At 48.4% G+C, this 20,405-nt stretch overlaps 2 protein-coding genes across 4 annotated transcripts in view; one reads left to right on the plus strand and one right to left on the minus strand.

Moving 5' to 3' along the window:
* The window catches only part of RHCE (Rh blood group CcEe antigens), a 28,774-nt gene extending 16,221 nt beyond the window's left edge, over nucleotides 1–12,553 (minus strand). For 2 of the 3 annotated variants that reach the window (XM_016216350.2, XM_087820222.1), the window contains exons 1-2: nucleotides 12,409–12,553; nucleotides 3,761–3,950 (exon numbers count right to left, since the gene is read on the minus strand). In XM_016216350.2, the coding sequence (XP_016071836.2) occupies nucleotides 3,761–3,950; nucleotides 12,409–12,553 (335 nt within the window). Of the gene's footprint in view, nucleotides 1–3,760; nucleotides 3,951–9,537; nucleotides 9,551–12,408 lie in introns of all 3 variants that reach the window. The other variant, XM_087820223.1, reaches the window with a different exon arrangement.
* Nucleotides 12,554–19,518: 6,965 nt separating this feature from the next.
* The window catches only part of MACO1 (macoilin 1), a 54,411-nt gene continuing 53,524 nt past the window's right edge, over nucleotides 19,519–20,405 (plus strand). The window contains exon 1 of the mRNA XM_087820225.1: nucleotides 19,519–19,632. Coding sequence (XP_087676351.1) covers nucleotides 19,553–19,632 — 80 coding nt within the window. The 5' untranslated portion in view covers nucleotides 19,519–19,552. The remainder of the gene's footprint in view (nucleotides 19,633–20,405) is intronic.

The raw sequence follows: 20,405 nt of genomic DNA on the forward strand, positions 1-20,405 counted from the left end.
CTTAATTGCACTGAGCCTGTTTCCCTGTCTGCAGGCTAAGAAAGATAATAAAATTATCTCATGGCAGTGCCATGGGGACGGGAAGGAGGATTCACGCATAAGTGTCTAGCACCCTGACGGCCCAAAAGAACTGAGGAGGAGAAGCCAGCATTATTAGCGCTATTACTGATTTCTGCCTCCCCTTGCCAAGTGAGCGAGCTCAGTGTGGGGATTCAGGAGCAGAAAACAATTTTTGTTTTTGAGGAACTTATGATTCAGCTGGGGAGACAGGGCTGGTATCACTACCAGTGATACAAGGAGGCTAGAGAAGGAGACACTGAGGGAGAGGACAGTGTAGACGCGCTAACCACTGAGCCAAACCGGCCAGGGCTGCCTATTTCTTAATTGGTTTTCTTTTGGTGTTTAGTTATATGAATTCTTTATAAATTTTGGATATTAATCCTTTATTAGATGTATCACTGAAGATATACTCTCCCCTTCAGTAGGTTGTCTTTTCGTTTTGTTGATAGTTTCCTTTGCTGTGCAAAACTTTTTAGTTTGATGTAGTTCCATTTGTTTATTTTTTTCTCTTGTTTGCCTTGCCTGAGGAGATATATCAGAAAAAATATTACTAAGAGCAATGTCAAAGATTTTACTGCCCATGTTTTCTAGGAGTTCTACGGTTTCACATCTTACATTTAAGTTTTCAATCCATTTTGAGTTCATTCTTTTATATGGTGGAAGAAGGTGGTCTAGTTTCTTTTTTTGCATATATTTGTTCACTTTTACCAATACCATTTATTGAATAGACTGTCTTTACCCCATTGTATATTCTTGCCTCCGTTGTCATATATTAATTAAACATAGGTGTGGATTTATTTCTGGGCTCCCTATTCTGTTCCATTGATCTGTTTTTATGTCAGTACCATGCTGTGTTGTTGTTGTTTTTTAAATGTGTCTTTATTGGTTTCAGAGAGAGGAAGGGAGAGGAAGAGAGAGGGACAGAAACATCACCGATGAGTAATTGATCGGCTGCCTCCCGCACGCCCCCTACCGGGGATCGAGCCCGCAACCCGGGCATGTGCCCTGACTGGGAATTGAACTGAAATCTCCTGGATCATAGGTTGATGCTCAACCGCTGAGCCATGCTGGCCAGGTAGTACCATGCTGTTTTGGTTACTATAACCTTGCAGTATAGTTTTATATTAGGTAGTGTGATACCTCCAATTTTGTTCTTTTTTTCTCAAGATCGCTGTGGCTATTCAGGGTTTTTTGTGGGGTTTTATTTGTGGTTCCATATAAATTTTAGGATTATTTGTTCTAGTTCTGTGAAAAATATCATTGATATTTTGATAGGGTTGCACTGAATCTATTGATTGCTTTGGGTAGTATGAACATTTAATGATGTTGATTCTTCCTACCCATGAACAACACAGCATATGCTTCCACTTATTTGTATTGTCTTCAATTTCTTTCTTCAATGTCTTATAATTTTCTGAGCACAGGTCTTTTACCTCCTTGGTTAAATTTATTCCTAGGTGTGTGTTTTTTTAATTTTTTGATGCAATCATAAATGAGGTTTTCTTAATTTCTCTTTCTGATAGTTCATTATTGGTATATAAAAATGCTACCAATTTCTGAATATTAATTTTGTGTCCTGCTACTTTACTGAGTTTATTAGTTCTAGCAGTTTTTTAGTAGAATCTTTAGATTTCTCTATATACAGTGTCATGTCATCTGCAAATAATGACAACTTTACTTTTTTCCAATTTGAATGCCTTTTATTTCTTTTTCTTGTCTGATTCCTGTGGCTAGGACTTCCTCATTTAAATTTTAATCCTCTGAGTAACCCTTTGAAAATGGTGCTAGAGTACCATTCAGTACCTCCATTTTACAGAAGAGAATATTGACAGTAGAAGAGGAGACTTTTTTGGGCAATGACCACACAGCCAGTTAATGACAAACGTGAGGTTCAAAGCTGGTTGGCCTGATTCAAAGCCTGTGCTCTGAAGGCTGGGCACAGCCTCCCCAGTGCTTGCTGCCCATGTAGGGTCCTGCTAAGGCTCAAGGACTTCAGGGGGAAGGTCAGAGGGCAAAGGGCAAGGGAAGGAGTTTTACAGGGACCAGGAATTATTTAGAATTTCTTACTATGTGAGGAAAACAAAGGACAAAGCTGAATAAAAAAGGCCTCTGCCCTGATGGAACTGGTCATGGGTGACTCAAGGCAGAATCAATTCAGTGCCAAGTCAGGCTGCACAGAGCAGGTGAGGCTGAGGGAGCGGGAGAGTACACAACTAGGAGGCAGGCCTGGGCACCACCCGCCAGCCCAGTCCAGCTGGAAAGGTCAGGAAGGAACCCATTGTTAACATCTATGATGCCAGTCTCGGCAGGGGTCACAACTGGTCACAGGCAGGGCAGGGAAGTTCACTCAGGCTGCAAATGACCTCTTCTTGTTTTTCTGGATTGAGTCAACAATAAACCGGTCCCTGTGGGCAGGACCTCAGAAGAAGGGAGCAGCTCAGATATGCCTGTAGGCTGAAACACAGAAAGCTGAAGGTTTGTGTGACCTTATGCCCAGGCAGCAGGAACGCCAGACCAGGGCCACCACTGTCAGAGTCTCCCCAGAGTGCCCTTTGTCACTTCCCATGTGATTACTAGGGTTATTGAATCCCCATGGGGATTAGCCCTAAAACTTTTTAGAAGAAAAAATGTGGAGAGTAGTTTTTCAGGACCAGTAGGAAGCTGACCAGACTATGTTTTGTGTCATGACTACTTGGAGTGTGCTGGAAGGGTTATAGAGAGTTAAAGCTAAAACCATGTCACCGCTTAGCTGTGTGTCCCTAGGCAAGTGCCTTACACTCTCTGAACCTGTTTCCTTGCCGGTATACCAGGCTAGACCTCTACTCGAAGGGTCATACAAAATAATGTTTGTCAAGTGCCTGGCTCATGGACAGATGTTCAACAGCAGTGCCCAGAGATTTAGCAGGGTCTTAGAGGTATCACGTTCCCCAAGATGCCTAAAATGGAACTTACCATCATCTGAGCAGGACAGAGATTCAGAGTTCCATAAAACAAACAAAAATAATAATTTTTAAGGAAAAATTTTACCTCATTCCTCCTCTCAAGCGCTGATATCATTTTTTTTAAAGTGTACAGCTCGAAAGATTTATGTACACCCTTGTATAACCATTACCCAAGATAACATAGAGAACATTTACTGTACCCCATAAGGTTCTTTTGTGCCCCTTCCTATCATAACCACCGCCTTCCCTGAGTAACCATTATTCCAACTTCTAGTGACATAGGTTAATTTTGTGGTTCTTAGAATTTCATATGAATGCATCTAAATAGATCAAAATTAATTTAAAGAGAGTAAAGCCATGGCTATTTCTTGTCGATTTCTTAGCATTTGAGGACTAAGAATACTTCTTTCTTTTCAAGAGACTATCTCACTGAGTGTGACGTTTCTATTTCTTTTTGTCTTATCTCCATTATTTTTTTCTTTGAGCCCATATTAATTGGGTCACTTTACAAAATCATACTCAACAATAAAGAAAAGACCTAGGGAGAGCTTAGATCTGGAGTTGTCAGATAAATATAGGATGCCCAGTTATATTTGAATTTTAGGTAAACAATGAGCAATTTGTTAGTAAAAGTATGTCCCAAATATTGCATGGTTTGGGTGTTAGAAAGAGAAGGGGACACCTGGCTTTTCTCGAACCCACCCTCTCGGGCCCCATCAGCTCAAGGACCCAGAGCAATCCGGCAGCCGGCAGTTTACCTGGGCAGCGTGATGACCACTTTCTTGGAGGAGAGCAGCTTCGGAAAGCCATTCAGCAGGACTGCCCACTGCACCCCGAGGGCCAGCATGAGGAGGGCGAAGGCCACGCTGCTCCAGCCGAATCTCCACAGGGCCGAGGGGAGGAAGCCCAGGCCCAGGGCCGCCATCACCGTGAGATCCTGCAGGACGGCTGAGGGAGAGCCGGGGGGCGAGGCGGGAGGGAGAGCGGCGATGCCACCCTTCCTCGGCTCATGGCACGGAAACTAATTACTAAAATTGCGCTACACCACAAGTTCTTATATTTTTTGCCGATCTGACAAAAAAGGGTATAACTTTGATTCGTTCACACCAGCTGCTATTGCTGTGCTGGCTGTTGTCATATTTTTATTTGACAGTCTAAGGGGAAAGAGGTCGGTGCCCCTGACTCAGTAGTCGGGTAGTGCGTGTTTTAAAGATTCTTGGGGCACACCGGTTGAAAATCGCTGGGGTAGAGGGTTGCCCGAAGTTAGTTTTACAGAATGGCAGCTGGAAGGGACATTCAAGATCATTTGAGGGCGCTACGTCAAGTTCACCTCTTTGAGCCTCAGTTTTCTCATCTGAATAATGGGTGTAGTAAATGCATACCATGCGGGACTGAGGGAAGGATTAGATGAGCTAAGCTGGTTAAGCATAAAGTCAGGGCCTGCTTGGCCCATCGTGAGTGCCCAGGAAATGCAGCAACTATTGTTATTATTAAACATAATGGTATGAGCAAGTGCAGAGCCTCAGGACCAGTGCTTGGCAGGGAGCTGACACTCAGTAAAGGTAATTACTGCTGCTATTGAGGGTCAGGTTCAACCTCTTGATCATAAACACAAGAAAATAAAGCCACAGAAGCCAATGGCGTGGCTCAGGTCATGAAGAAAAGAGGAAGGAGAGGGGGGCCCAAAAGTTCTGTTGGCAAGAACCAAATTATCTTTGCAGAAAACAGCCATCTCCCTTTGCCACCTGCTGAGACGGACCTGGTGGGCCAGCAGACAGACCAGGGACATCTGGGTGACCCACACTTTCCCAAACTCAGAGCCGGTGCAGGAGCTGCTGTGGCAGGTGAGTGCAGGAGACTTACCCAATGTTAGAGAGAGGTCCAGCGAAAGAAAAAGGGTGGACACTTTGACTTAATTCCAAGCCTGAAAAATGGTTAGCAGCTTGGCCCCCAGAGCTAGACAAGCTGGGGTTCAAATCAAGGCTCTGGCACTTCCAGCTGTGTGGTCTTAATCTAGTTCTTTAACATCTCTGAGCTTTAATACATTGAGTAAGTGGTTACCCAATACCAACACTGTTTTAATCATTTTATACAGACCATCTCATTTAGTTCTCACAAAACCCCTCAAGGTGGGTGCTGTGATTATGGCAATTTTACAGATATGAAAACTGAGGCACAGAGTGGTTAAGAAACTTGCCCCAGCTGGTAGAGACAGGGTTTAAACCTAGAGGGTCTGCTCTGATGCCTGCGCCTTTAACTAAAACACTATCTGTGCCCTGTTAGTTTTGCCACCTGTTAAATGAGAACAATAATCCTGCCACCTTGGTCAGGCTGCCAGAATCCAGTGGTAGAGAGCGCAGAATCCCTCTGAACAGGAAAGATGATTTTACCAACAAGCGCCAACTGTTTCCACACATGCATAAAGGTCTGGGGAGAGAGCTTGCAGGAATCCCCCCTACACACACACAGATGCTATCTCTGGTTTGGGAGAGCTTTACTTCCAAAATTTTTTCAGTGTTTAAATTTTCTACAACCAGTTGTAGATTGTAAACAACTTTAAAAAGAGACAAAGAGGGAAAGCACGGGCTTTGAGTTTAGACAGTTCGGTTTGAGTCCAGCTCCATCATTCCCTTAGGTTAACCATAGTAAATTGCCAATATTTGACCATTTTAGACCTATAAAAGTGGCAGTTTATATGTTTCGACTTCATAGCCGTGTGGCGTGCAGGGTGCTTACTTTCTTCACCAGCTAAGGAGGGGGAAAGTGCTTGGCACAGTGCCTGGCACATGGAGAACCCTCCTGAGTGGAGGCTGTTCGCCGCCGCCATCTCGGCAGTGATCTCAGTGGTTAGAGCATCGGGCCATGGACTGAAGGGTCTCAGGTTCGAGTCCCCGTCAAGGGCACGTGTCTCGGTTGCAGGGCCCGTCCCGGCAGGGTGAGTGGGGGAGTCAACCAATCGATGTGTCTTTCTTACATCGATGTTTCCCTCTCTCTTTCCGCCCTCTCCTCTCTCCCTTCCACTCTCTCTAAAAAAATAAATGGGGAAAAATATCCTCGGGTGAGGATTTAAAAAAAAATAAATAACTCGCCTGGTCTCCAGCCCTGGCTCTGATAACAATGAGGAAGCTCTCATAACCAGAACTCTCCAAAAGTCTCTAAGCCTCAAAGAGCCTCTTCAATTTTATATTTAAATTCACTTTCATTGAAAAAACACACCTAGGGTCTTGCACGTAGAGCTCGGGTGGGTGTTGATGTTCCCAGGTCAATCTGACAACATCGGGATGCAGGAGACCCCTGAGGACCTCCATGGGATCTGGGGACTTGGGGAGTGGGTGAGAAGGTGGGGTGCAGGCGATGTCTCAGTCTCCTGCTTGCATCCCCTTAGGAATGGGGTGGGCTGGAGGCGGGCGGGGAGCATTCTGTATAGGGGTTCCTCTTGGGATTGCTCAGATTCCTTCAGAAGCCAAGCAGAAAGCCATGTGTGTGAAGGGAGCAATGACTCTTTGGGAGTGGTGAGGCCTGTAGCCAACTGGACACTGCACACCTCACTTTAAATAGTTAAATTCAATCTTTTATTAAACACTGCTGTTAACCCTACCTGCCATTTTTCAATAACACTCTACGCATAGGGTTCAGACTGATTGAAGATCTCATGAACAGGGAGGCCCTTTCACTTTCCTCCTGTTTTATAGAAGGAGACCAGAGAGAGCCTGTAACTTCCCCGAGGCCGCACAGCATGCCAGCAGCAGAGCCAAGCTCTGAATTCCTGGTACAGTGCCCTTCCACCAGGCTAGGCCATCTCTTGCTCTTGTTTGCCCTTACCTCGCTAAGGGACCTTAAGCAAGTCCCTTGTCCTCTTTGGGCCTCAGTTTCCCTATCTGTAATACCTGGGATTTGGACTTGATACTCTCTAAGGATCTCACTGCTCTGGCATTTTCAGAGGAGGGGATTCGTGGGTGGGGAGAGGAGGGGTCACCAGGATTAGAGCAGAGGTGGGGTCCTAAAGAGAGAAAGTCAGAGGATCTTGGGTGGGGGCTTCATCAGGCCTAGCAGTTGCCGCTGCTGGGTACAGGAGCTCAGGGCCTTCCACCCCAAGACCCACACTGTCCCTGAAGGAGGAGCTGTGCTTCAGCCAGAGGGATGAAATAGGGTGGCAATTTGACAGAGCCCATTCACGCCACACTGGCCAGTAAATAACATTTGATTTCAAGCCCTCTTTTCTCTCACCCCCTGCCTCTTCCCCCTTCCTCTCCCAGCCTCCCAAGGTGCTAGGCCCATACCTGCCCCTCCCAGGTCTCACTTCAGGGCTGGGTCCCAGCTCCAGGCATCCCCATCGGCGTCAGCCTCCACCTCTCAGAGCCTGTGCTGCACCCACATCAGCCACCAGTCTGACTAAGGTGTTCAGGGGTGATAAGGAATGGATGTGCTCCAGGGGCCCCAGTGACTGGGCCCCAGAGGGGAACTTTGCAGTCTAAGCGAGGCCTTCAGGAGATGTTTACAAAAGTCCCAGGACTTGGGGAAAAGTCTAACAGCAGGGTGAGATGAGGCAATAGCTGCCATCATTGTAACAGCAGGCACATATACAGTGCCCTCCACATACCAGGCTCTATTCCAAGCGCCTGACAGCCTTAACCTGCAACAACCTCATGCAGTAGGTACTATATATTATCCCCATTTTACAGATGGGGAAAGGTAGGCACAGAGATGCTGTAACTAGCCCAGGTCGCACAGCTAGTAAATGGTGGTGAAAGATCTGAATCCTGACTACCTGGGTGTAACCATTACACCACCTTGCCTCTCCATATGGCATATATAGTGTAATGGTGAGGAGTGTGGGCCTCTCTGAGGTGGTTAGAGTTCACAGCTTGGCTCTACTTCTCTGTCCCAGCTTCCTAATCTGTAAAATGGGTATGAAACACTGGTACCTGATCAAAGGACTGCTGTGAGCATTGAGTTCGCTGGTTCATGAAAATCACCCAACCTAGCATTGGGTGCACGGTAAGTGCTAGTAACTATTATCCTATGCCTGCCATTTGCTAGCTGTGTGACTTTGGGCAAGACTGTACCCCCCTTCCTGGGTGCCCCAGCGATCCTAGCTCTGTCTTCCCTACCACCCTGCCCCTCCTTCTGGCCCATAGACTCTGCAGCACCATCAGCTCTGAAGCCAGGACCACCTTCTGCCCTCAGGCTCTGAGCTTGACCTCCACGCTGCTCACTGGGAAAACCTCTGTAGCCCTAGACTGGGACCATCCATGGAACCCCACACTGCCTTCCCCTCCTCACAGCCTCATCCCTGCAGCAGAGAAAACGAGATTTCCCAATTAGAGGGGCAGCCAAAGCTAAGATGTGGAAGGTACCAGGATTTAGGGGTATTCCCCGGCCACTGGCAAAGCCCCTCTTGTCTTTCAGTAGCTCTTCCTCCTGCTCTTGAGAACAGGGAAGGGGATCTGGGTGGTAGTCACAGTGCAGGGCCCAGGCTGGTCCCCCAATTTGGCCTTAGAGCAGGCTCTGTGTGACAGATTGTTACAGTAATGCCCCCAATGACTTATGCCTTTCAATGTAGACCCTCCCACCTGGGTTGGGCCTTGTGATTGGCTTCGGTGAATGGGACGTTAGTAAACATGATACAAGCTGAGGCCTGATAAGTAGCTGCACATTAGGACTTGCCCTCTGTTACCGCGGTAACTCTTCTGCTGCCCTGTGAAGGAGCCCGGACTAGTCTGCTGGCACCACATGGGCTAGCTGCCAGCCCACAGCTAGCGAGCTGCCAGACATGTGAATGAGGCCAGCTGAGGCTCTCTGCCTCAGCCAAACCTCCAGGCTGGAGATACATGAGTGACCTCAGGTGAAACCAACAGAAGAACTTCATTGCTGAGCCCAACCCCAGGCGCTGAACCACAGGCATGATCATGAGCAAATTCAATGGCTGCTATTTTAAGCCACTAAGTTTGGGAGTGGTTTGTTATGCAGCAAGAGATAACTGATACACTCTGCTTTCCTTAATTATCTCACAGGCACCTCAACCCCAAGCCTAGAACCCCTTGCCTCTCATCTCAGAAACTGTCACCTCCTCCTGCCAAACCACACATGGGAAGCCATCTTTGACAACTCCCTCGTTTTCGCCAAGTGCAGCTGATTTTATCTCCTAAATATCTCTTAAATCTGACTCTTTGCTTTTCCTTCACTCCCCCTGTCCATTTGGCCCTCATACACAGGTTATCCAGACCAGTGGTCATCAGACTAGGGAACGCACACCTTAGAAGATGCTCCAGACAATCCATGGAGGCTGCTGGAGGAAGATATTAGCACTTCTAGTTTTACTTATTTTTATTTATATTTATTTATTTATTATTTTTGTTGTTAATCCTAAACTGAGGGTATTTTTTCCATTGATTTTTGTTTGTTTCTTAGAGAGAGTGGAATGGGGGGAGAGAGGGAGGGAGAGAGAGAGAGAGAAACATTGATGTGAGAGAGCCACATTGATTGGTTGCCTCCCACACATGCCCTGACTGGGGCTGGGAATCAAACCTGCAACACAGGTATGTGCCCTTGACCAGGAATTGAACCCACAACTCTTCAGTGCATGGGCCGACCCCCTAACCACTTAGCCACACTGGCCAGGGGCTGCTTATTTTTACTTAAAAAAATAAAAAATTAAAGTTTATTAATAGTAAAAGCTAACTCTCTTGTCAAGTCTTTATATGTGTTATCTATTTCAGTCTTTCAACAGCTTAATGAAATAAGAACTGTCATCATGTCACAGAGGTTGAAATGGAGGCAGAGAGAGGTTGAATAATTTGCTCAAGGTCTACACAGCTAAGAAGAGGCAGAGGCAAGATGTGAATCAGTCTAGCTCCAGTAGTTCTCAAACTTTCATGCCCTCACTTAGAGGTCTTGGTAAAACACAGATTGCTGGGCCCCACCCCTAGAATTCCTGATCAGTAGGTAAGGATCGTGGCCTGGGAATCTGCATTTCTAACCAGTTCCCAGGGGATGTTAAGGTAGCTGGTCTGAGGACTACACTTTGAGAACCACTTATCTAGGCTATTCTGCCTCTAAAGGCACTTAGTGAAGTTTGCAACTCTGCAAGTAATTCCTGTATATTATATAATATTTATACTATATTGATTTCCCAATTATCTCCAAAATGTCTTTTTTAGAATTGGCTGGTTTAAATAATTTATTGTAGTTCTCATGGATTAGATTAGATTAAGTGGATTAGCATGTTAAATTACCTAGTTTTAACTCAACTGACCTTCAAAAATGGACTAGTGGCATAAACGATTTTCACGATACTTTTCCTTGTGCAAACTCTTAGTCATATTCAGTTAAAAATATAATCAGCCTAATCAGCTGACAAGGAACCAACCAAGATAATTTGAAATTATCAAGAAGACTCAGAAATAGATTTCCATCTACTATCGGTAATCATAACAAAGGAACTTACTTTGAGATTGACTGATACCATTATGATCAGTAATTTGAAAATACTATATATTTCATTTTGATCTTTTTCAAATTTCCTAATTTGAATGTATAATGTGCAAAATATATTCATGCACGATAACATATCAACATGGTGCATGCTAGGAAATGGTGTGCATAATCTGAAAAGCCTGAAGCCCTCTGGTCCATGCTACGCCACAGCCTCCACACTGGTCTCCAGCCTCAAGTCATGGCCCCTCTCCCATCCCCTCCGCCAGCCCTGCAATGGCTTTCTCCCTTACCCAAGCCCACTCTCATCACATCCTCTTAGGTCAGCAGAACGAAGGTTGAGTTCCTGACTCAACCCAGTGGATCCACCGTGCCCTGCCCCCTCTTTATGCTCCAACAACACTTCATTGTCAAACCCTAGCCTGGCCCACTCCAACGAGCACACACAACGGTTCCTGCCGTGCTCTAGACCTTCCATTTCCACATGGTGAACGCCTACTGAGCCTCCAAGGCCTGGCTGGGGAGTCACCTTCCTGCTTGGGCTGTGGGCCCTCATCTGTGCTTCTATATAAGGTGAGTCTGAGGATACTTTATATCTATGTTAGCAGCACAGCCGGGGGGTGAAGAACACAGACCCTGGAGCCAATCAACACAGTTGGAATTCTGGCCCAGATACCTACTAGTTATATGACAAGGGACTCAACCTCACTATAAAATGGGGCAGTGAAGCATACTGGTTAGGTACATGAAAACTAACACCAGGCTGCCTAAATTTAAATGTGCTGTGCTGTTGCTAGCTGAGTGACCTTGGGCAAATTACTTAATGCCCATGCGCCTGATTTCTTCATCAGAAAAACATCATAATAGTGCCTATCTCTTGGGGTTATTGTGAGGGTTCAGTGAAGGCATTTCGAATAGTGCCTGGTGTATAGTAAGAGCTCAATAAATACCAGCTCCAATTAGCACGTGTCTGGATCCCGCACTGGTTGTAATACAGGATTGAATGAGTGAATGAATGCGTTGAATTGCACTGTACTGGATTGAAAAGAATTGAAGTAATTGGAAATGAATTAGAACCGTGCCCAGGCCTTGCTTGCCTGCAAGGGCCCTCTGGCCAGCCCATTAGGTGGTGTAGGGGCTTCCCTCTCTAAGTCATCTCTGTGTCCTACTTTCCACTGCTGAGGGCCCAGGGGTACTTTCCCTTCGATTCCAGTTAACTAGTCTGTTAACATCACTAAGGAGCAAGCAAGTACTCAGCCAGACTCAAGGGTCAGCCTTGTCTCAAGACCTGTCCATTACCATGAACAACATGCCACCCACTGAGATGCCTGAAAACTCATCTCGATTTTTATAAAAACAAAAGCCACACCGCTGTGGACATCTGTCTTGTTTACAGTTGCTCTCATCACCAACTGTGACTATTTTTAACTGCATATAAAATAACACTCATCCTACACTCCCCTTCAGTTAAACCTTATGGCTTTGGATTTGCTGACGGAATGCAGACTTTTCAGCCTCCAAGTGAGAAGAGGGCTGGGGACAGGGGAGGGGCAATAGGCTAAAGCTTCTAAAAGGCAGTTGGTACAGAAAGAGTGCGAGAGACCCAAAAGAGAAAACAAAACCCCCAAACCCAACAATGTGAAATTCCTTGCTGCTAAGGAGAGAGAAGTTGGGGGAAGCAGAGAATTATGATGACTATTTGGCAAAGGGAATCCTGGGAACACAGAAGAGGAGCCTCCTCGCTCTGCTCTGACAAATCAAGGAAGGCTTCATAGAAGAGGTGATGCCCATGCTGGCCCTAAAAAAGAGCCTGCATTGTTAGCTGCATCTTCGTGCAATCTATGGAAGAAGATGAGAGAACCCCTTTCCTCCGAGACCATGGAAAGGAACACTTAGGCTCTCGGAGGACCACAGACCTCCTTTGCCCCTGCCCCTATCGGCCTCTGTGACCACCTCCCCTCTGGGCACTCACCTCCAAGAATCACCATGGTCTTGTGATTATTTGGGGAAATGTCATACTCGGTGAAAAAGAAGAAGGCGACAATGAGGGCCCCCTCCAGCGTTAGGGTCCAGAGGGGCAGGCAGCCCCGCACCGACCGTGGGTACTTCGAGCTCATCCTGGGAGCGCCTCTGCGTGTGGCTCCACCAGCCAGGCATCAGCCCTCTGTCCCCACACCCGCTTCGGGGGAGTGATGGGGCGACTCCCGCCAAAGGCCTTATCTCAGGCTGCAGAGCTGGCTCCACCAGCCTGTCTGTGAAGTTAACACAGGAGCAGAGGGACTATGACAGGGAGGGGGAAGGAATGCATTTGTTCCAACATTTATCCATTCAATCATTCATTTACTCACTCGCCAAGTACTTACTGCCTTCCTACCACAGGGCAGGCGTCGCGCTCAGTTTCAAAGGGGGCACTCGTTCACTCGGCACCCGAACATAAGAACCCCCCATTATTCCTTTTGGGGCACTTACAATGTCCAAAGCTTGAGCGCCGGAAATATAATCATATTACTTATAAATTGTAGAACACATATACTCATGTGAGCAGGGATTTAAGTTTCTTTTTCCTTAAGTTTCTTTTTCCTAGGCCTTTGCGCCCATACGCTCCCCTGGATCCCGGACGAAGCAGTTAAGGAGAGGACATAGCTGTGGACAATGTATGATTGAACAGGCATGGTCAGGGCGGCCCAACCAGGAGTCAAGATATCGTCTTATCGGGACAGCATCAGGTGACCAAGAACAATAGCTGATGCCTGCGGACCTCGGGGGCTGCACAATAGCTGCATTCGGCTCCCAGCCTCAGTTTACCCCATTTCCCTATATAACCTTATCCCTCAGGCCACTCCTTAGGACAGGTTTTGGATGCTCGTATGCTCCCTGTCTTCTTGGTTGGCCGGCCTTCTCAATAAACACCTTATATGATTCAACCCTGCCTCTGTTGAGTGGGCACAGCAACAGGCAGCCAGAACCCCACCGGGTTTCCCAGTAACAGTTTCTTCAGTTTACTCTGCAAGAAAGGCAGAGAATGAATCAACACTCCTAATTTACAGATGGGGGAAACTGAGGCTCAGAGGGGGCTTTGGATTAGCAAAATTTTTCTTTAAAACTTGACCACATGTCAGAGAGGCATCTAGTGAGCTCTTATTAAGAATGTATTAAACGAGAATGAACGAATGAATGAAAGCAAAGAATACTACTAAGCCCTGGGGAGGGTATAAACAGGCCCCATGGAGAACTAATGCCTCAAAGTTACACAGCTGAAAGTCTTTATACTTGAATCTGTATTTAAATCTACTTGTTTCTAAATTTTTTAAGGGTAGGTGGGGGGGAAAGGAAGGAGGCTTGGGTTCAACTCCAGCAAAAACCTGATGGGAGTCCTGATCCAGTCCTAGGCCAAAGTTGCCTCCACCTCTGGTCATTTCCTCACAGAGCAGCCTAGGACTCTGTTTTGGGGCATGAGCACCACAGTGCATTTGAGGAAGGACACCAGCCTCAGCATCCCCATCCTACAGTGGTGGATAGTCACCTGAAATGGGATTTAGGCCACCTGCTTTCTAACTCTGACCCTGTAGCTAATTTCTCCTATGGCCCACATGCATGTGCCTAGCAGAAGGTCTGACATATAGTAAGCATCAAGAAGGCAGGGAGAGAGGGAGAGGGAGAGAGGGGGAGAGGAAGGAAGGAAGGAGGGAAGGAAGGAAGGAAGGAAGGAAGGAAGGAAGGAAGGAAGGAAGGAAGGAAGGAAGGAAGGAAGGAAGGAAAGAAGGGAGGGAGGAAGGAAGGAAGGAAAGAAGGGAGGGAGGGAGGGAGGGAGGAAGGAAGGAAGGAAGGAAGGAAGGAAGGAAGGAAGGAAGGAAGGAAAGAAGGGAGGGAGGAAGGAAGGAAGGAAGGAAAGAAGGGAGGGAGGGAGGAAGGAAGGAAGGAAGGAAGGAAGGAAGGAAGGAAGGAAGGAAGGGAGGGAGGGAGGGAGGGAGGGAGGGAGGGAGGGAGGGAGGAAGGAAGGAAGGAAGGAAGGAAGGAAGGAAGGAAGGAAGGAAGGAAGGAAGGAAAGGAGGGAGGGAGGAAGGAAGGAAGGAAGGGAGGGAGGGAGGGAGGGAGGGAGGGAGGGAGGGAGGAAGGAAGGAAGGAAGGAAGGAAGGAAGGAAGGAAGGAAGGAAGGAAGGGGGAAGGGGAAAGGGGGGAAGGGAAGTTTCCTTACCTCCTACACTGGCCCCAGCCACTGGCCAGTATAGACTGAATTTGTGGGGCCACAGAGAATAAAGGGGTTGTGGGGTTAGGGGTTAGGGGTTGCGGGGAGGCAGATGATGACTCTTGCAAAAGGCCCCTGTTTTCAGACAGCAGTTCCAGATTGTTTGTAGATCTTCAAGGCAGGTCACCTGGAACAAAAAAGCACAGGGGATCTAGGGCAGCTATGTCATCAAACAAATATAGTTAAATGTTATTTGTTGAATCTGGGTGGGAGGTGAATGACTTCACTGAACAAGTCTTTCAACTTTTTTGTATATGTTTGAAATTTTTCATAATAAAATGTTGGGGAAAGAGCACTGTGTGCGCCTGCTGCTCACTGTGTCTGAAACCCTTCTCCCAGCAGATATCAGATCCAAGCACCAGGAAAACAGGGACTTGACTGTTCTGTCTTCAGCACCTGGTGCTCGGTCCATAGTAGGTATTCAATAAATACTTGTTGAATGAATGAGAGCTGCCGTTTCTGGAATGCCAAGCACTGGCCCAAGACTTTTGCACGCCTTATTTCATTTACTCTTCCCCTCACGCCTGTGAGTATAGGCGTCATCACTTCCGTTTTACAGATGACAAAAGTGCTGCTCAGAGAGATGATGTGAGTACCCGAAGTCACACAGTTGATAAATGGCAGAGCTGGGACCCAACCCACATCCATCTGACGCCACAGCTTGTGTTGTTAACTCCTTTACAATTCTGCCTTCCATTTACTAAACCATTCAGAGTCTCAATTTCCTTATGAGTCAAATGAGATGAGCTTCTCCGCTTTCCTCACAGGGTTATTATAAATGTAAGGATATGTAAGCATGCTTGGCACCTGTGTAATGGAAACGACGGTGGGCACGTGGTGCTATGAGAGCATCACCCTGGTGTGAGAGGCTGGGTGTGATGAATCAAATCAGAGAGGCTGCAGCTTTCACAGATAATCATTCATTTTCTGTAAAAACAGGACTCTATGAGAATACCTACCTTGTCCTGCTCAGTGACCAAGGAGGAACGTAATCCCTCCATTCTCTCTCACCAAAGCTCGTCCACACCAAGGGTGTGATCCTTCCCTGGGCACACCTGGTTAAAGTGTGGCTAAGTCAATTATTCGTTTATTTAACAAACATGAGCTTTGGAGTCAGGCAGCCTGGGTTCAAATCCTACCTCTGCTGTGTGGTTGTGGATAAGATAATCGATATCTCTGAGTCTGTCTCTTCATCTGCCAAGTGACTTTCCCTTGAGATGCTTTTACAGTGATGGGCAGCCTTGGTGAAAGTTTGAGCTCAGAGTTTATCCTTGGCTACCCAGTGCCGCTTTATCGACATGCTGGAGTAGAGGCGAGCAACAAAAACAAAGTATCAGGTGAATAGTAGTTACTTGCTGTCACCTACTGCATGTCTGGCCCTGGAAGTTCATTATCTTGGAAGCCTTAAACCATATCTAAGTGGAAACAGAGGCTCTGAGAGATTCTGAAATTTGCCCAAGCTAGTAAGTGACCAAGCTGGAATTTTAACTCTAGCCTGAAAAACAGGTACTCTTGCCATTTTTCTAACTGCGTCTCTAAGAGGATGGATCCAACCCCCAAAAAGCTTTTCATCTAGGCAGATGGACAAGCCCAAAGCAAGAAACCACAGGTTAAGAGCAGTACTGATGGAGATGCTCGGTGTGAAAGCAAAGGCAGGAAGGTGGGAAGATAAGGTTGTACTGGGTTTGAGGACAGTGAGCACATAAGGCTTGCTTGCCTGGGTAGGCCTGGGAAAGGAGAGAGGGCCCCATTGTGACCAGCTCTAGATTCCATAATAAAGAAAATGGGTTTTCTGTTTCAGGCACTGAGGAATCTTTGAAGATTTACAAGCAGGATAAAGTGGTTGAGGACAATGCATTTGGTATAAATTACTAGTTCCTCCGTGGGGTGGGTGTTGATTAAAAGAGTGATCACAGGGCAGGGAGAGAGAGATCTACCTATTCCAGGGCAAAACAAGATGCCATCTACTTCCTGGAATTTTTTAAAATGTTGTGGAAAACCACCTACCAGCCCCACTGTTTGTGAGTGGTTAAGTTGGTACAGCCACTGATAGGAGATTCTGCAAACATCAGAAATATTTAGGAAGGGGGCATAATAACACTTAAAAATGCTTATATTAAATAAAAAGCAAAATACAAAATTGAATAGTATGATCACTATTCTGTTTAATAATAACAGTAATAGAAATATCATGCATGGAGAAAACAGGACAGAAAATAAAAATATAGAATACTGACGGGACAGTGGTTGTGTTAAGGTAATGGGATATATGGGTGTTTTCTTCCCTCCAGCATCATTTTTACATCCTTCATTTTCTTTAATGACATACATTCTTCTTTCTCTCTTAAAAAACAACAACTTTGCTGTCTTTTCTAGTAGTGATTTTGCCATACCTGCATTGCAGGGGAGTCATTGTCATTGGAAAGGGGACCTGACCCCGAGTGGGTCAGCCTAGGGACATCCAGTAGTGTGTGGGTTCTTGACTTTGTGCAGGAAAGATTTCACAACATGAGTCCAGGTGATTTTAAGAGTACACTTATCAAAGCTGGGGACATGAAACAAGGAAGGCCTTAGCATAGAAGAAGCAACAGGAGAGACCTAGTTGGGGCTGCTTTGGTTCTCTAGAAATGTTACTGAAAAGAAATGGGTCAAGGTGGGGCTGCTGTAGCTCACTGGGAAGTCAGAGAAAAGGGAGTCTTGGGGACAGATTAGCTCAGGGAAGAGCTGCCACTGCCCATTGCTCCTCTGGTTGCAAGTCTGGTGAGGTCTCTTAGAGTTTAGGAGACGCACACCTGTGGGGGAAGAAAGGAAGGTGGGAAAGGGGCAGGCAAAGCTCCCAGGAGGGAGAACACGCACTGGGACCTTCGTTTTGAGGGTTTTTAAAGGCTGGGAGTTTAGGTAAGGTCTTAGGGAAGATCTCAATAGAATTATTATTATTTTTTAATCTTCACCGAAGGATATTTTTTCCATTGCTTTTCAGAGAGAGTGGAAGGGAGAGACATCGATGTGAAAGAGACACATTGACTGGTTGCCTCCCTGCACGCAGCTCCGAGGGGATCGAGCGAGCAACTGATGCACGTGCCCTGGGCCGGAACTGAACCTGGGACCCTTCAGTCCTCAGGCCGACACTCTAACCACAGAGCCAAAACGGCTACGGCTTGTTTTAGTTTACAAAAATTTTATTAAATCTATTGGGTGGCTTTGGTTAGTAAGATTATGTAAGTTTCAAGTGTATAATTCTATAACACAGCATCTGTATGTTGCATTGCGTGTTCACAATATCCATCGGTTTTAGGCTGATGTGCCAACGTGAGATTTATTCCCTCTACTTTCTGTTCTTGGGTGTGGTTGGCACAAATGTCACTAATTGGATTTCTGCTATCTCTCTCTCTCTGAGTGGGGTGATTTAAGCTATTTACCCTCTGGTTGGGGATGAGAAATGTAAGCCACTTACAGTACTCTAAGTGCCTGCCCTTGGCTAGGGAAGACAGGATTTACTAGATGGCTTTACACCGCTCAGCAAGCCGTTGAACCGTCTCAGTTTCCCTCTTCCATTGGCCCAGGACTTCTCCTAGCTTCATACTATCCTGCCTCATAATGAGGAGCAAGTGAACAGTAGATGCGAAGCACCCGGCACCCTGCCTGGCACCAAACCTCGCACTAGGGGTGTTAGATGAGAAGAGTCGCGGGCCCCCATCTGCACCTCCCAGGCTGGTCAGGCCCGCGACCTCCTCCCGCCTAGTCAGTGCTCAGTCCCGGGGCAGACACGCCTCCTACGCCGACGCTGGCCCAGTCCCGCAGGCCGGCTGCCAGCGGAGCCCGCGCCCAGCCCGCCGCCCAGCCCGCCCTGCGGACGTGGAACCCAGGCTGCACCGCCCCACACGACACACCGACAGCCTCGCGCGACGTCGCGCGCACCCACGGTCCCGCCCCGTGACGTCACGCCAGGGGGCAGGACCGCAGCGGCCCCGCCCCGGGCTTCCTCTGATTGGCCGCCGCGCTGTCATCACCTCGCGGGAAGCCGGCAGGGAGTGTGCGTGTGCGTGTCTGTGTGTGGGGTTTGCTTTGTCATTCATACCCCCATCGCGCGCTGACGCGGCCGGTCTGGCCGAGAGGTCCAGGAGCTGCAGGAAAGTTCCCTGGCGCTGCCCCTGGAGGCTCCCGGACGGAAAGGATGCTGCGAGCCCCTTACATAGTGAGGCGACTGACGGGAGCACATGTCAGCGCAGAACCAGCACATGCCGCAAACCCAGGCCTCATTGGTGCTAGTGATAACCTACAATGAAAATAGCACGGTATGCTCTAGTATGGATTGTAGTACAGTGAAACGCACTCCAATAATAATGAAGTGTACCTTCGCAACAAGGCATAATATAGGATGTTATATTTATAGGGCCTATTTATAAGCCTCTATTTAAATCTTTTCTGATAGGCCCAGGCACTGGCCCAGACACCGTAATGATTGGCGTATTTTTCTGTCCTTCAAAGAGGCGGGTTCTGGAGTCCGTTTTGCCTCAGTGGGCCCTAGGATTGGCCAGCAGCGGCGTAGTGGCTTCTTCGATTGGCCCCAAGGGCCGTCCGTCGGAGCCGAGGAGGCGGGGCAGGTGGCTGGCTGGTGCTGGCGCGGGCGGGCCCCGGAATTGTCATTTCTTTGTTTCCGAAGGCGGAGGAGGCTCTGAACACCCCCTCCCTGTCCTACCCCCTCCCCCCCCGGGTGCTGGCTCCATGTCTGCGTGACCAGCCCCAGGGGTAGAGTCCAGGCCCGACGAGGGGCGGGCCTGCGGCGGCGGCGGCGGCGGCGGCGGCGGCGGCTGAGGTGAGAGACGGCGGCGGCGGCGGCGGCGGCAGCACCCGGCCCCCCAGCGGGAGGATGAAGCGGCGGAACGCCGACTGCAGTAAGCTCCGCCGCCCCCTAAAGCGGAACCGGATCACCGAGGGCATATACGGCAGGTGAGCGGCAGCGTCCCCGCCTCCGCCGGCCTGGACCCCGAGGCCCCGGGTCGCTCCGGAGGGGCCCGGCCCCGTTATGTAACCCCGACTAGGCCGCACGCCCGCGCCAGGGGCTCTCCCGTGGAGCGCTGCCCTGGGGGCCCTAGCCCGCCCGCAGGGGGTCCGCCCCGGGGGCGCGGGGCGTGGCCGAGGGCTGCCGGCTGGGCTGCGAGGGCGCCGCGGGCGCGGGCTGAGGGAGCCGCCGCGCCGCCGTTGGAAGCGCTGGGGCCCCGCCGGGGGGGAGGGGCGGCGAGCCCCCTCCACGCCCGCGCCCCCCAGCCAGCGTCGCGCACTCGGAGGGCTGCTCCCGCGGCCGGCGGGCCCCCTCTGGCCCAGCCCCGCTCTAGCTTGGGAGTTGCCGGCCTGAGCCGGGAGGCTCGAGGACAGTATGCCATATGCAGTGGGGGGAAAGGCTGACAAAGTTGGGAGCAGGCAGTGTCCCCGCTGTTCCCCGGCAGACCGGGCAGGTGACCACGTTGCCCCATCTTTCGCTCTCTACTTCTCTCATGGGATCTCAAACTTGGCACCGAGGGCTGAAGCCGATACCCCCAAATCGTGCCCTATGGCCCAACTCCAGGCTCAAAAGGAGCTTGATGGTCTTGTCAACAGACATTATTTTGACATTTATAAGCGATGGTTTTCTTCGAACCTTTCCAAAGGGATTTTCTCCAAATTCGCAGTTTTTTCCTCTAAAAGAAAAGGGGTGTCCCTTTAAGTAGAAATTGAATTCAGTA

The sequence above is a fragment of the Miniopterus natalensis genome, chromosome 9 (genome assembly GCF_054644295.1).
Source record: "Miniopterus natalensis isolate mMinNat1 chromosome 9, mMinNat1.hap1, whole genome shotgun sequence".
In the NCBI taxonomy this organism is placed as follows: Eukaryota; Metazoa; Chordata; class Mammalia; order Chiroptera; family Miniopteridae; genus Miniopterus; species Miniopterus natalensis.